Source organism: Lolium rigidum, chromosome 6 (genome assembly GCF_022539505.1).
Source record: "Lolium rigidum isolate FL_2022 chromosome 6, APGP_CSIRO_Lrig_0.1, whole genome shotgun sequence".
In the NCBI taxonomy this organism is placed as follows: domain Eukaryota; kingdom Viridiplantae; phylum Streptophyta; class Magnoliopsida; order Poales; family Poaceae; genus Lolium; species Lolium rigidum.
The window spans coordinates 180,841,629-180,854,292 of NC_061513.1; the positions used below are offsets into that span (position 1 = coordinate 180,841,629).

A 12,664-nucleotide genomic window follows, 5' to 3' on the forward strand; every position below is an offset into this window, starting at 1 on the left:
ATGTGAGTATCATCATAAAAGTAGCATGGAACATAAGAAATTATGGATACGTTTGAGACGTATCAGAGGTCCATTAAGTAATCCCATCTCACCGAGTCAAATGCTTTTTTGATGTCAAGCTTGAATAGAAGAGTCGCCTTTTTTGACTTGTGGAGTTTTCTAGCAAGGTTTTTAACATATAAGAAATTGTCATGGATGCTCCTATTTTTGATGAAAGCACTTTGAGCATTGGAAACTAGCTTGTTCATATGGGGGCTAGGCGGTCCGCCATCATCTTCGCAATGAGTTTAGCAATGGCATGGATAAGACTTATGGGACGGAAATCGGAGAATTCCTCGGCTCCTTCCTTATTGGGCAAGGGCAATGTTTGCGGAGTTGAGCCAATGGAGGTTGTTGCAATGAAGGCTAGAAAATTGGTTGATGACCGCCATAATGTCCCCTTTTATAGTGTTCCAACACGTTTTGAAGAAAGCGCCCGTAAAGCCGTCCGGTCCCGGCGCCTTATCACTCGCGGTGTTGTCTACCGCAAGTTTAACTTGCTCTTCCGTGAAAGGCGCATCCAACTCCGAAAGATCACATTGTGTTGTGGGAATGGAAGACCAATTGATATTGTAAGAACGCGGTGGTCCTCTCTTGATTACCGCTTTGAAGTGAGAATGGATGATCTCTTTCTTTTGGGCATGTTCCGTTATCCATCCATTGTTGTGCTTTAACCGGTGAATATGGTTTTTCCTATGCCTAGCATTGACTCTAAGGTGAAAATATCTTGTATTCGCATCCCCATCTTTCAAATTTGTGACCCTCGAGGCTTGTCTCTTCCTAGTTCTTTCAAGAGCCGCTAAACCAATTATTCTTCTCTTTAGCCTTGCACGAAGATCTCTCTCCTCATTGCTAAGGGCTCTATTTTCTTGAGCAATATCCAACCTTAGGATAACTTCGAGGGCCATATGGAGCTCCACTTTTGCTTTAGAGAAGAGCTTTTTACTCCAACGCCTAAGGCTCATACCGGTCTTCTTTAGCTTGTGAAATAATCGTTGGCATGGCTCCCTATGGATAGACTCACTATTCCAAGCCTCATTCACCGTGTCCTGAAATCCCGGCATTTTCACCCAAAAGTTTTCGAACCGGAAGGTTCTTGGTCTCTTAGGTCCACTATCGTTTGCTAGGAGTAACGAGCAATGGTCGGAGAGGGAGGACGAAAGCGCATTTAGGATGTGTTTTGAGAACATCAAGTCCCAATCTTCATTGCAAAAGAAACCGTCAAGTTTGCTCATCGTCGGATCTTGTTGCTCATTGCTCCAAGTGTATTTGCGATTTTGAAGATGTATCTCTTTTAGACCGCAAGTGTTTAGGGCGTTTCGAAATCGAACAATACGACTATGGTTGAAGTTGTTGCGGTTTTTGTCTCTAGCCCGGTAGACTTGGTTAAAATCTCCGGTTACAACCCATCTAGTTCCGGGAGGGGGCTTCTCGGCAACAATCTCGGCAAAGAAGGCGTCTTTGAGGTTTCCACGAGTTGGCCCGTAGACCGTAGTTAGCTTTTTTTTTTTTGGAACTGGAGCGGCCCCGAAGGGCCTAGATGGCATTAATAATCAATAGACTGTAGTTAGCTTGAATGCGATGTCGGAGCCAACAATAGACATTGTAGTCGAAAGAAAATAGGAGCCTTGTGTAATATTTGAAGCCATCACCTTGGAATCGTCCCATAGGAGCAAAATTCCACCTCTTGTACCAATCGCTGGCCTTTGGGCACACTGCCGTAGTCTGTGGCCTCCCAAATGAGCTGCAGTGAATGCATCAACATGCTCCATCTTTGATTCTTGGAGGCAAACAATTTGACAGGAAGAAGATGCAACGAGATCAGACACTACATCTCTTCTTTTTGGATAATTTAAACCCCTCGGATTCCAGTTCATAATGTTGATATTTAACTCTAACATTGGATCACAAACAGTACATCAGTTGACAACACACAACTACTACACCTTACCAAGGCCATCGGGCACACCTCCTGGAGGTTGCAAACAGGCACGCACACACATAGCACACAACTACTACACCTTGCCAAGGCCATCGGGCACACCTCCTGGAGGTTGCAAACAGGCATACACACACAGAGCACATACAGCTTCATTTTAGCTAACATTGGAGACTAGAGGTACAACAGCGAGATGGCGGCGCTTCGATCAGACCTGGGCAGCATTGCCCACATCGACGTCCCAGCATGGTCAACAGCAGCCGCCCCACCAAACTCCACCAGGGCATCCTCCACAGCAGAGGCAAAGTCACAGTCCAGCCGGAACAGCGCCCTGAGCGCCGCAATGGTGATATCTGGTAGCTTTCCGTCGAACATGGAGACGAACTTGGCGATGGCCGCCTCCGTCACCTGCTCCCCTTCGCAACGATCCCGAGCCCGTGGCGGAGCACCTTCTCGGCCATCTTCTCGATAGGCATGTTGGTCTTCTTGGCTTTGAGTCTTGGGCTGGAGCGCACCGGGAACCCTGCAAAGCTGGATATGCCTGCCAGCGTCTTCCTCTAAACTCCACCAGGGCATCCTCCACAGCAGAGGCAAAGTCACAGTCCAGCTAGAACAGCGCCCCGAGCGCCGCAATGGTGATATCTGGTAGCTTTCCGTCGAACATGGAGACGAACTTGGCGATGGCCGCCTCCGTCACCTGCTCCCCTTCTGCAACGATCCCGAGCCTGTGGCAGAGCACCTTCTCGGCCATCTTCTCGATAGGCATGTTGGTCTTCTTGGCTTTGAGTCTTGGGCTGGAGCGCACCCGGAACCCTGCAAAGCTGGATATGCCTGCAGAGCATCTTCTTGGCTTTATTGGTATAATGGGCATTAGGATATCCTGGGATGACATTGGGAGCTGCTAATGGCAGATTTTTTTTTATATAATTTTGAAATAGGGAATAATATGTCACGTGATTAAGTTGGCAAAATAAGGTTGGGTACATGATACACTGTTATATGGAACATATGATCAAAGTCAGGAGTAGTATGGGACATATGATGGGTCATCCCACGATACTATTATGGTCAGTTGAGAAGAAGCAACTATAGACCAATTTGATATGAAAACAGTAAGCATATTTTTTATGCACATAAAATTTTCCGTGAGTCAAAGAACTAGAGGAATATCATACATCCATGTTCCCTTCTATTCACAGACTCAAACAACACACATTTTCAACCCAGCTGCATGGTGCAAACAATGCAAAACAATATCCCGATGCTTTGGTGCATACATCAAAATTTAGAACTCACCATCAAACTTGTGCAGATACTTGGTTTTCATTGTCAGAGAGAACTTCTGCTAGTATTTTTTTCAATGTTCTTACGAGCTAACACTATCGAGCGAAAAAATAGAGACAATGTAATATGACAGAAAAGGCGGCTAACTGAAAAGGAGAGAAACAGTGTGCAATGACATAGAAGTGGGCTAACTGATGTACGGATATGAGATGGCACAACGTAACATGAACAACTCCACTTTTCCACTGCCAGATTCTGTTGTTCACATACCTCTAGTGTTCCACAAACTGCATTGGGTCAACCAGATATGGGCAGTCATCAACCCAACCACAAGTCCTTCCGGTGAACTCCTCAATATCGATGCCGATATCACCCTTGCCTTCTTGCTTAATTTGAGTTCCAGGTATTGCATCCAGCTCTTCCCATACATCATCGCACATGTCGCCTATGTTCTGATCACTCCCCTTGGGCAGAGGCTGATCGTTCGCAGTTGTGCTACAGTCACTGCTACCTGCAGTCGTACTCTTCTTCAATAGCGCATCGACAACTTGCTGTTCTTCATTTTCCACCAGCTTCTGTCTTTTTGTGGTGTTTCTTAGCTCTTTCTTATCTGCACAACTGAGAAAAATCTGTTGCACAAAGACTGGGTTACTGAGTGCCTTGGCAAAGAAAGTGATGATCTGCTGTTGCTTCCTTTCATTGTTTAGGACCCTCTGCTCCATGGCAATGAGCAGAGATTTACAGATGTCATATTTCCGCTTAAGTGTGATAACTTCTGCTCTTAGAGCTGCACCGTCTCTCTCTAAACTATCAACCTCATTGAGATATTCAGGCTGTCGATGACAAACATTTCCATTTCTAAGTTGTGATTCCATCTGATGCTTGGAAGGACGTCGCCTCCTGATGTCCTTCAGTAAATGCTTCTGACCAGCTAAGAAGGCTTCATTCGCAAATTCCCACCGACCTGGATTGACCTTTCGGAATCCCTGCACAGAAACACACGTAGAAGTTAGAAACATTTGCAGGATGGTGACAGTCAGCAGTTCAGTAGGACCGGGATAGTCTATAATTGCAGCCTATCAGAATCCAGGAGTAATCAAGTAAATCTAACTCCCTCTTTTAGTAAGAACATAATACAAGAAAAAAAAAATCTCAAGCATATCTCTAACTGTTTTAGCTACCAGACTAAATCAATGGTGACCTAACCTGTAATATCTCATCTGCAGTTGAAATTTTATGAAGGAAAAGATACCATTAGAAAGGCATTGAGAAGACCAGAACATGCTGGCAAGATGTAATGGTTACAGCAACAAAGGTGTCTTGTGGTAAGCGCTGGAATAAGAAAAGGCTAGGTCCGTCCAAAAATCATGGGGTTCACGTCAACAAAACCACCAAAAAAAAGGAACAAAGTTAAACTAAACCATGTTAACATCACCTTTCAATTTTTAACAAATAAAGGATGGACAGATCATGAGGTTTTAGTTCTTGAAGTGGTAGAACAAAAATTGGGTACGACTTATGAGCTACTTGGACACCTGTAAGGCCCAGAAGGCCAAAAAGAAGGGATCATCTTAGATTGCATTGCGAATAAACTGGGTACATGTCACATCGAGCATAGTGAAGTTGATGAATACTAAAATAAGTGAATTATCACAAACCACAAACGCGTAAGCAGAGAATTGATCACAACAGACCAAAACAAGCAACAACCATAATTTTTTGAAGGCAAACGTGAAATAAAAGTGTAAAACTCTAACACACATTTAACTCTTACTACATGGTTTCGATAAGAAAAACTTTTAACTCCTATATTGGCCCAATTGCGCGTGATTTATAATCTGCTCAAACTTCCAGCAAACAAGCGTGCGCATCGCAGTCCGAACTCAGTAACTCACAACATTCAGACATTTCATGATTATAATTCAAATTGGAACCGATTTCTAAACACTCTTAATCAGCAGGCAACAAGGGTCATATACCTCTCACCTTGCAAACAACACGCACAGGGCAGCAGTTAGAACTGTATCGCGGAGACACGGTGGATAAACTGTAATTTGCAACAACAGGTGTGCCTAAAAAAGAGAGGACGGGACGCGAATAGGGCTGTTGATGATACATACGTAGGTGTTGAGCTGCCTGACGAAGGAGGCGAAGTTGGCGTGCTTGAAGAAGCGGGGGAGAACGGCGGCGGCGAGCGCGTGCGGATCCCAGACCACGAAGCTGCTCCCACGGTCTGCCCACGACACCACAGCGTCAGTGGCTGCGTCCGCCACCATCTCGTACGTCTTAGCCACGAACGGCGCCGGCCCCGGCTCGCCGAGCCCCTCCATCGGGCGCGGCCACGCCCACGCCTCATCCTCCTCCTCCGGCTTCACATCTCGCTTCACAACCGCCGTTTCCCGCGCCATTGCTTCTTCTCTGGAGACTCCTGCCTCGGCGCTAGTGCGCGTCCTCTTGGAGCCGGGGATGGGTGGGAGACGGGAGGAGGAAGCCATCTGAGTATCTGACCATGCGTGTGGTGCTTCGCTGGGGTTTTAGCACTTTATACAAGTGGAGCGATGCTGTGACTGCAATTAGCGTTTGGTTCAATTTTCTTTTCTTCAGAGTTCTTTTTGTAAAATTTCATAGCCGTATTTTGCATGAGACCCGTTGATAGAAGAAATGAGATCACTAAAAATAGTTCGTACAGTATATGCTTATGTAATTTGTTTGCATTCAAGTTTCTTAAGATTTCTTTAATAGAGGGAGACATAGAAAACAACTGCTCTCTTCAGCCGCGCGGACGAGTGCCCGATGCTGCAGTCGGCTCTCTTTGGCCGCGTGGGCGGTGAAGAGGGCGGCGGGTGTGGGCATGGTGCGGAGGTCACCCTGATGGGCCTCTGGTACCAAATCTGAAGACGGAGGCTCCTCCTCCCTGCGGTGCTCGTCGCACCTCCCCGGTCCCGGACTTCCTCCGATGGCTGGGGGGTGGTCGGATGTGGGCTCTGGATCGGGGAAAACCCTTGGCCGACAGTGGTGGCCGCGACGTCGACAATGCTGACGGCGTCGTTCTCCTTCCTGAAGGCGACATCGGGGTGATATCCCCTCCCTCCATGCCCTATCTATCTCGGGTGAAAACCCAAAGCTTTGGTTTGGACGGTGGCGGCGCCCAGGTGGTGTCGTTCCCTCGTTGGAGGAGCTGTTTTGAGATAGTGGGTTTGGGTGGATGAGCTCGACGGAGGTTGGTATGCATCGTCCTCGCTTACTCCCGGCAGCTTGGTCCGGTTTGGTGGTGTGTGCTGCGGGTGGCTGTGATGTTCGTGGGTGGCGGCACGGCGAGGCGAGTGCGCGGAGTCTTTCTTCCCGGCGGTAACTTCCAATATCCATGCGTGCTCAGGGAGAGCGATCTACCTCCGACAGGTACGGTGCCGTCCGATCCGGGGCGAGAAAGCAGGGAGCTTTCGTTGGAGGTGGAAACGGATGGTGCCTGGGCTTTGCTTGGCCTCTGGAGGTTGACAATGGTGCGAGTCCCTCAATGGTGGCCTTCTTCACCAGCTTCGACACCTCTCTAGTCGGATCGCAAGACTGGACAATGGTCTCGGAGTTCAAGCTGTGTTTCACTCCTTTTTCTTGTTTTGTTTGTAGTTTTCGGTTCCTGTTAGCTGGTTTTCAGCATCTTGTATCAACTTACAGGCAACGGGTTTATTAATTTAAGGCAGGGCTATGGCCTAATGTTTAAAAAACATAGAAAACAACTCATGAGTTTTCATTCTCTGAATGATTTTTCATGTCATTGATCTTGTATTTTCTTTCTTGTTCACACTTCACAGGTTCTGAAAACACTCTTAGAAAAATGTAAAAATATTTATGGTCGAAGGCAATTTTTTGCATTTTATTCCTTTTACTTGCATTTTTTCCTGGAAGAAATCCAATTTCACCGTATGGCCACAACTTGAGCGGTGTACGTGAAACTTTACAGAAAGAAGTTCATGTATACGATGTAAAGAATCAGCAAGAGCGTGCTCTACGGAAGCCTACCAGAATTGTCTTATTGAAACTTCGACACATATAAGACAATTCTGGTTGTCTTATTGAAACTTTCGACACAGGGGAGAACCAACCTGAGGTTGGGTGGTTAGGAGGGTGGTTGTACCCCCAGCCCACCAGAGTTCAAACCCCAGGTTTGACATCTGTGTGTCTCATAAAGGCGGAATATTCATTCAGTGGGAGGCGACGTTCCCGTCAACAGCGAGGCACCTGTGGTGACTTCGTCAATTTCAAGATCCAATCCGCCGGCTCAGTCTTCCGGAGGTGCTCATAGGGGTAGGGGTGTGCGTGTGTGCGTTCATAGGGGTGAGTGTATGCGCGTGTATGTGAGCGTCTGCGTTTGTACTGTGTTTCTAAAAAAAAAAAACTTCGACACACGGACTGTGAGGATCCCTGAAACAACCGGGAATCCCATTATTATGGTTCAAATAAGTTGGAGCTCAAGGTAGCATGGTGGCCAAACTATAGTGCAAAACGCATCCACAACTCATGTTAGCGTTGTCAAAAGAAGAAAAAACATAACTGAATAAGCAGAGGTGCATTTCTTTAATAGAAAAATGCAGAGTTGTGCACATACATATCGCCATTTTTCTCTGCGTGGTACAAGAACTTTGACAAAGGACACCCTTCTAGAAACGCAACAGATGGAACGATTATGAGTACAAAGTACAAGGCATCATAACATCGGTGGCACAAACGTAGCAGGCTAGCAGCGCTTAGGGTGTCACAAAGGCAGCAGGCAGCTATGAGTACAAACAATCCGCCGAACGCAATCTGACGTGACTACAAACAATCTGACGTAACTACAAACAACGTGGCAGAACCAAACGCTAACAGATAATTATCACCGATTTAGCAACGGCAGGTAGGCATGCGGACTTTTCTGAAAGAAAGAACAAACCGGAAGGATAACCAATCCATTGGAGGCTGCAGGCTCACAGGCGAACTCAGCAGCACAGTCTGACGAATCTCCACAACAAAGTTACAAACGCAGGATCAGAAATTGACCTCAGGGATGGTACCTCTGACAGTAGAACATACGCAAATGCATAACAGCAGTCCAGCTAGCATGCAGTTACAAATACATAGACAAAGAGCGGTAAACTCCTCGACCACCACCACTCTGCCAAGTTTATTTGGTGGAATGAACGTTTTGTTTGGTAAGGAAATTCAGGTAGGTGTTCTTCTGGTTCTGCCCTCACTCTACCTCCTCAGTGAGGATACAGGTATTGTAAGCTTCATAGATGTTCGTACCACAGTGATTCAAAGCTGAGGTGAAATTTCCCAGAGATGCTTCATTACCATGAAATTTTGTGTCTGCCTTTAGCGATCCTCCGAGCAATCACCTTACGCCCACCTGTGGTTGCTTTACTGCAGAATAAAAGTAAGGAATAAGAAAACCAATATTAGAGCACTGAGAATACATAAATTTAAACAAAATCTGGCACATAACACATCGGCTAAACTAAAAGCTTACAAAAATAGGTACACAAGAAAAGAAAGCAGTGGATTATCATGAGACCTAGCATCTTTTAACTAGTCAAATGAGAAAAGAGGGAGGGACGGGACACAGACCGTGCTCGGAACCCATGGGTCCTTTTCCGCTTGATGGTACTGGGCTGGTAAGTTCTTTTGGGAAGTAACTCAAGGGGTGTTTCATCGACAACAGAATCAATTCCTACAAATAGCCAGTTATCAGCAAGGAAGATGTCCAAAATGCAAAAATAAATATTTCATTCAATCTCACAAGATCATTCATATGTCTACAAGGTTCTCCCTCCGTTCCATATTAGTTATCGCTGATTTAGTACAAACTAATATGGAACAGAGTTTACAGAGGGAGTAGTTAATAATCAATTATGTAGTATTAACCAAAAAAACTAGTATTACACACATGGTTAACAAAAGTAAGACAAAACATGCACACCATATGCCCCATGCAAGGAACCTACCAACGGCTATCGGCTACTCAAAACAAGTGTAATCTCAAGTATTTCCAAGCACTTTATATTGCAAGGAATCCAAGCCCACCTAAATCACATGTCTATGTGTCAAAAAAGTTCAAAATCCACAAGCACTTTGATATAATATGGCTGGTTGTACAGTATTCATGGTTCCACATCATCCGTAGACAACTGTGTCGAAATTTATGTTCCGTTGTCCTGGTTTGTAACCATGCATGGATATTTAAAACAACTAGTAAGGGGCCCATGTGTTGCTATGAAACCTTAATAAGAGAATAAAGTTGACAGAAGCTTTTATAATTAGTTGAACAGTGTGTTACTGCAGTTCTTTGTCTTTGTGCTCTGAATAGAGAGGAACAAAGCAGAACTGAGATGGATGAGCAGCATTGTGGTCTAATTTCAATTGCAGGAATGAATGGGAGTCAGTGGAGAGGTCATCATTCATCAATAGAGAAGAATGTTGGTCCTACATGCAAGGGGGCGAGAATAGATGATGGACTACCACTCCCAAATGCCATTTTTGCAGTAGTAAAGATACAGGATGCATTCCAATGCTTGTACGTTTCTCTACATAACAGTGATCAGTGAACTTCTGGTGACTGGGGTACATAACGAAATGAACATATGAAACATCAAAATATCAAATGCAAGCAATTAAGAAAATAATTGATTAAACCCAGTCATTTATAGGTTGTGAAAAAATGTAGGCAATGTACAGAAAATGGGTCCAGTAAACTATATCCCACTCAATATAAGGAACAGGTAACCCTACCAGTCAACATATACTCGCTGGTTAAGTAGGATTGTCAAGCCAGTTAGGTTGTATGAGCTGGGTGGCAGACTGATGGCCGAGTACCGGTTATTACAGATCAAACAGGAAACAATTCCTGGTGTTATCAGCAACTTATTCAAATTATCATGCACCAGAGAGATGTCTGCTAACTGTATGATAAAGCTAATCAATTTATCACCGACATCCCATACCAGGAGTACAGGTACTTGGGTTGAAAAAACGAGTAGAGGTACTAATGACATAATGAGATCTGCAGAATAGTAATCTGTTCGCGCACCAAATCAGTGAACTAAAGCATGCACTGAATGTGAAGTAGGAATTCCTAGGCAACCCTTACAGGATAGATTGATAGAACGAATGGATATTAACATAATATCCCAGTTGTCGCCAATTACCACCACACCAGAGCTACAGAGAACAAGCACTAGGGTGGAAATTAGGGGTCTGGCTGGAAAGAGAATTGATGTAGAGTTCCGCAAATATTCAGAGAGCGAATTGTATGTAACATTTCCCAAACTTTATACATCACCCATTCACCATTGATGCTACAACAATAATACAACTAGAGTCCAATGATCAAAATGTCTGGCGCCGCGAACATTTTGGAAGGCGCAAGGGGTGAAGGGGTGGAGCGGGCGAGAGGCCGTACCGTCGTCAATGAGGAAGCGGAGCGAAGGGAGGCCGCAGGGGAAGGAGATCTCGCCGGGGAGCGAGGTCAGCCTGGCGACCACATCCGCATCGTGGGCGTCCACCGAGGCCGGCGGCGGCGGGACGTGCGGCTGGATCCTGGCGAGCAGCGACGGAGGAGGAAGTCCGGCCCGCAGAAGAGCTGGGGACGGGGAGGCGAGGAAGCGGCCGAGGAGGGAGGAGCCAGCCCGCGCTAGGGTTTTCGCCGTCGCCGTCGCCATCGCCGTGTTCCACACTTCCACCTCGTCGTGGACCTTAAACCCTAGCTTCCACTTCTGCCTTTTCCAAAGCAGCTCGACCCTTGATGAGATGGCTAATGGTCCGGTATAGAGCCCATACGAAATAGCCCCAAGAGAGGCCCAGAAAAGCGTAATCCACAAATGGGGCTTCTTTTGCTGAAACTGATGTGTCCCATTTTTTATTATTATTTCCTATAGCATATATATGTCCTCAAAATGGCATATACCGCAAACCACTTTTAGTGATTTTGAATAATCTATGTATTTAGATAATAGTTTTTATCATTTTCATTTCTCAACATTTATAATAGTTTTCATTACTCAACTTTTTTTCGAGAGTAAGCCAAATGCGTACCATAATGTTATAGAAGGTAGAGGTTTGAGCACAAGAACACTACCACTGGCTACGAGCAACGAGCGTAGCAACAACTCAACATCGGCTAGTCCGAAGACGGCAACCATGACAAAACAACAACACAACATAAAAGGGCATGTCCTAAGCTAGACAACAACGGCAAAGACAATAGTTTTTAAGTTATAAGCATTAAAATTCCAAAGTTGACCATAGTTTTCAATCCAAAAGTATGGGCCATTGTAGAAGAAGTAATTAAACATAGCCAAAAGCATGACCAGAATCATTGATCAAGCTTCCCATGATAACAAACAACAACACCATTGTCTCCTCTGCTCCATTGCCACCACAGTTGTTGCCATCACCTCCATTGCCGCCAACATCGTTTCTATCACTTCCATCACCACCACCGCTAAGCGAATATCTACCTCCCATCATTCCGGTCCAAGATATTCATGATCTCCGATGTCCCCTTCTAATTTCCCAATATCCCTTTGCCTTGTCATCCATTCCATTTGAATCCATCATCATAAGCATAATCTCCTTGACAATGATCTATTGCCTCATCTTGTTCTACTTGTGAAGGAGTCTACACTCCTCAATACGTTGCCAATATTTTTTCACGGTTTGATCATTCATGGTCATCGCATCTGAGTGTCACACCATCTCATGCCCTCACCAACGCAATTTCTCAAACTTCCGTGCAATTCTCCTCTTTGATCTCCCACTTTTTTTAGAAGCATCAAAAACATCCTCAACACAATCATGACCAAATGAATCAAGTGGGCATCATCAGTGTGGAACTCGGCCTCCTCCGATATGCTCACATACGAAGTAGGTACCAAACCCAAATTCAAACTACACAATGCAACCTCCCCCCTCCCCCCCAAAACAACTAAGCATCTCTACCAATTTTATACATTTGGAGACTTGGGGTGAAATTAAACCTCTTTGACGATTCTTCGAGCACATTGTTGGCACAGAGTAGGTGACGGTCGAGGTTCCAGGGGCCTACTATCACATCTCGCGGTGCACACTAGGAGGTTGGGATGGGGAAGTCATGAGCCCCACCCCGCAAGCTCTATAACCGGGAGGCGGTCTCATGCGTGCCACTGTCGCGCATAGTCTATATAGGAGCGACCTCTTTTAGACAATCAAGTGAAAATTGATCCACAAGGGATACAAAGAGGAAAAATTCACAACCACTCAGATTCTTTTTCCACTAGTACATTAATCTCACTCGCGACAAAATGAAAGGTGGCACATGGGAGAGGTCTTATCTTTCCTCGGCTCATTCATGAGACACAATGCACGCGGCGAGACGAATAGCGGAGGATGAGC

General features: G+C 45.5%; 2 protein-coding genes across 2 annotated transcripts; both read right to left on the reverse strand.

Annotated features, from left to right (window-relative positions):
* Nucleotides 1-3,534: 3,534 nt before the first annotated feature.
* On the reverse strand, nucleotides 3,535-5,595 carry LOC124659349 (heat stress transcription factor A-6a-like). Its single transcript, XM_047197252.1, has 2 exons — nucleotides 5,383-5,595; nucleotides 3,535-4,248 (listed from the first exon to the last, which is right to left on the reverse strand). The coding sequence occupies exons 1-2, from the start codon at nucleotides 5,590-5,592 to the stop codon at nucleotides 3,535-3,537; spliced, it is 924 nt and encodes a 307-aa protein (XP_047053208.1). The 5' UTR covers nucleotides 5,593-5,595.
* A 2,590-nt stretch (nucleotides 5,596-8,185) lies between these two features.
* Nucleotides 8,186-10,953, reverse strand: LOC124665076. The gene is made up of 3 exons (XM_047202479.1): nucleotides 10,695-10,953; nucleotides 8,864-8,966; nucleotides 8,186-8,659 (listed from the first exon to the last, which is right to left on the reverse strand). The coding sequence occupies exons 1-3, from the start codon at nucleotides 10,951-10,953 to the stop codon at nucleotides 8,587-8,589; spliced, it is 435 nt and encodes a 144-aa protein (XP_047058435.1). The 3' UTR covers nucleotides 8,186-8,586.
* Nucleotides 10,954-12,664: the final 1,711 nt, after the last annotated feature.

What these genes read in the sequence shown, in the direction of transcription:
- LOC124659349 (XM_047197252.1), bottom strand. Translation starts at nt 5,592, where the DNA reads ATGGAGGGGCTCGGCGAGCCGGGGCCGGCGCCGTTCGTGGCTAAGACG. An exon ending in TCAGGCAGCTCAACACCTAC is followed by an intron (nt 4,249 to 5,382) that starts GTATGTATCATC and finishes GTTTCTGTGCAG; the next exon opens with GGATTCCGAAAGGTCAATCC.
- LOC124665076 (XM_047202479.1), bottom strand. Translation starts at nt 10,953, where the DNA reads ATGGCGACGGCGACGGCGAAAACCCTAGCGCGGGCTGGCTCCTCCCTC. An exon ending in CCGCTTCCTCATTGACGACG is followed by an intron (nt 8,967 to 10,694) that starts GTACGGCCTCTC and finishes GGCTATTTGTAG; the next exon opens with GAATTGATTCTGTTGTCGAT. An exon ending in ACCCATGGGTTCCGAGCACG is followed by an intron (nt 8,660 to 8,863) that starts GTCTGTGTCCCG and finishes TTTATTCTGCAG; the next exon opens with TAAAGCAACCACAGGTGGGC.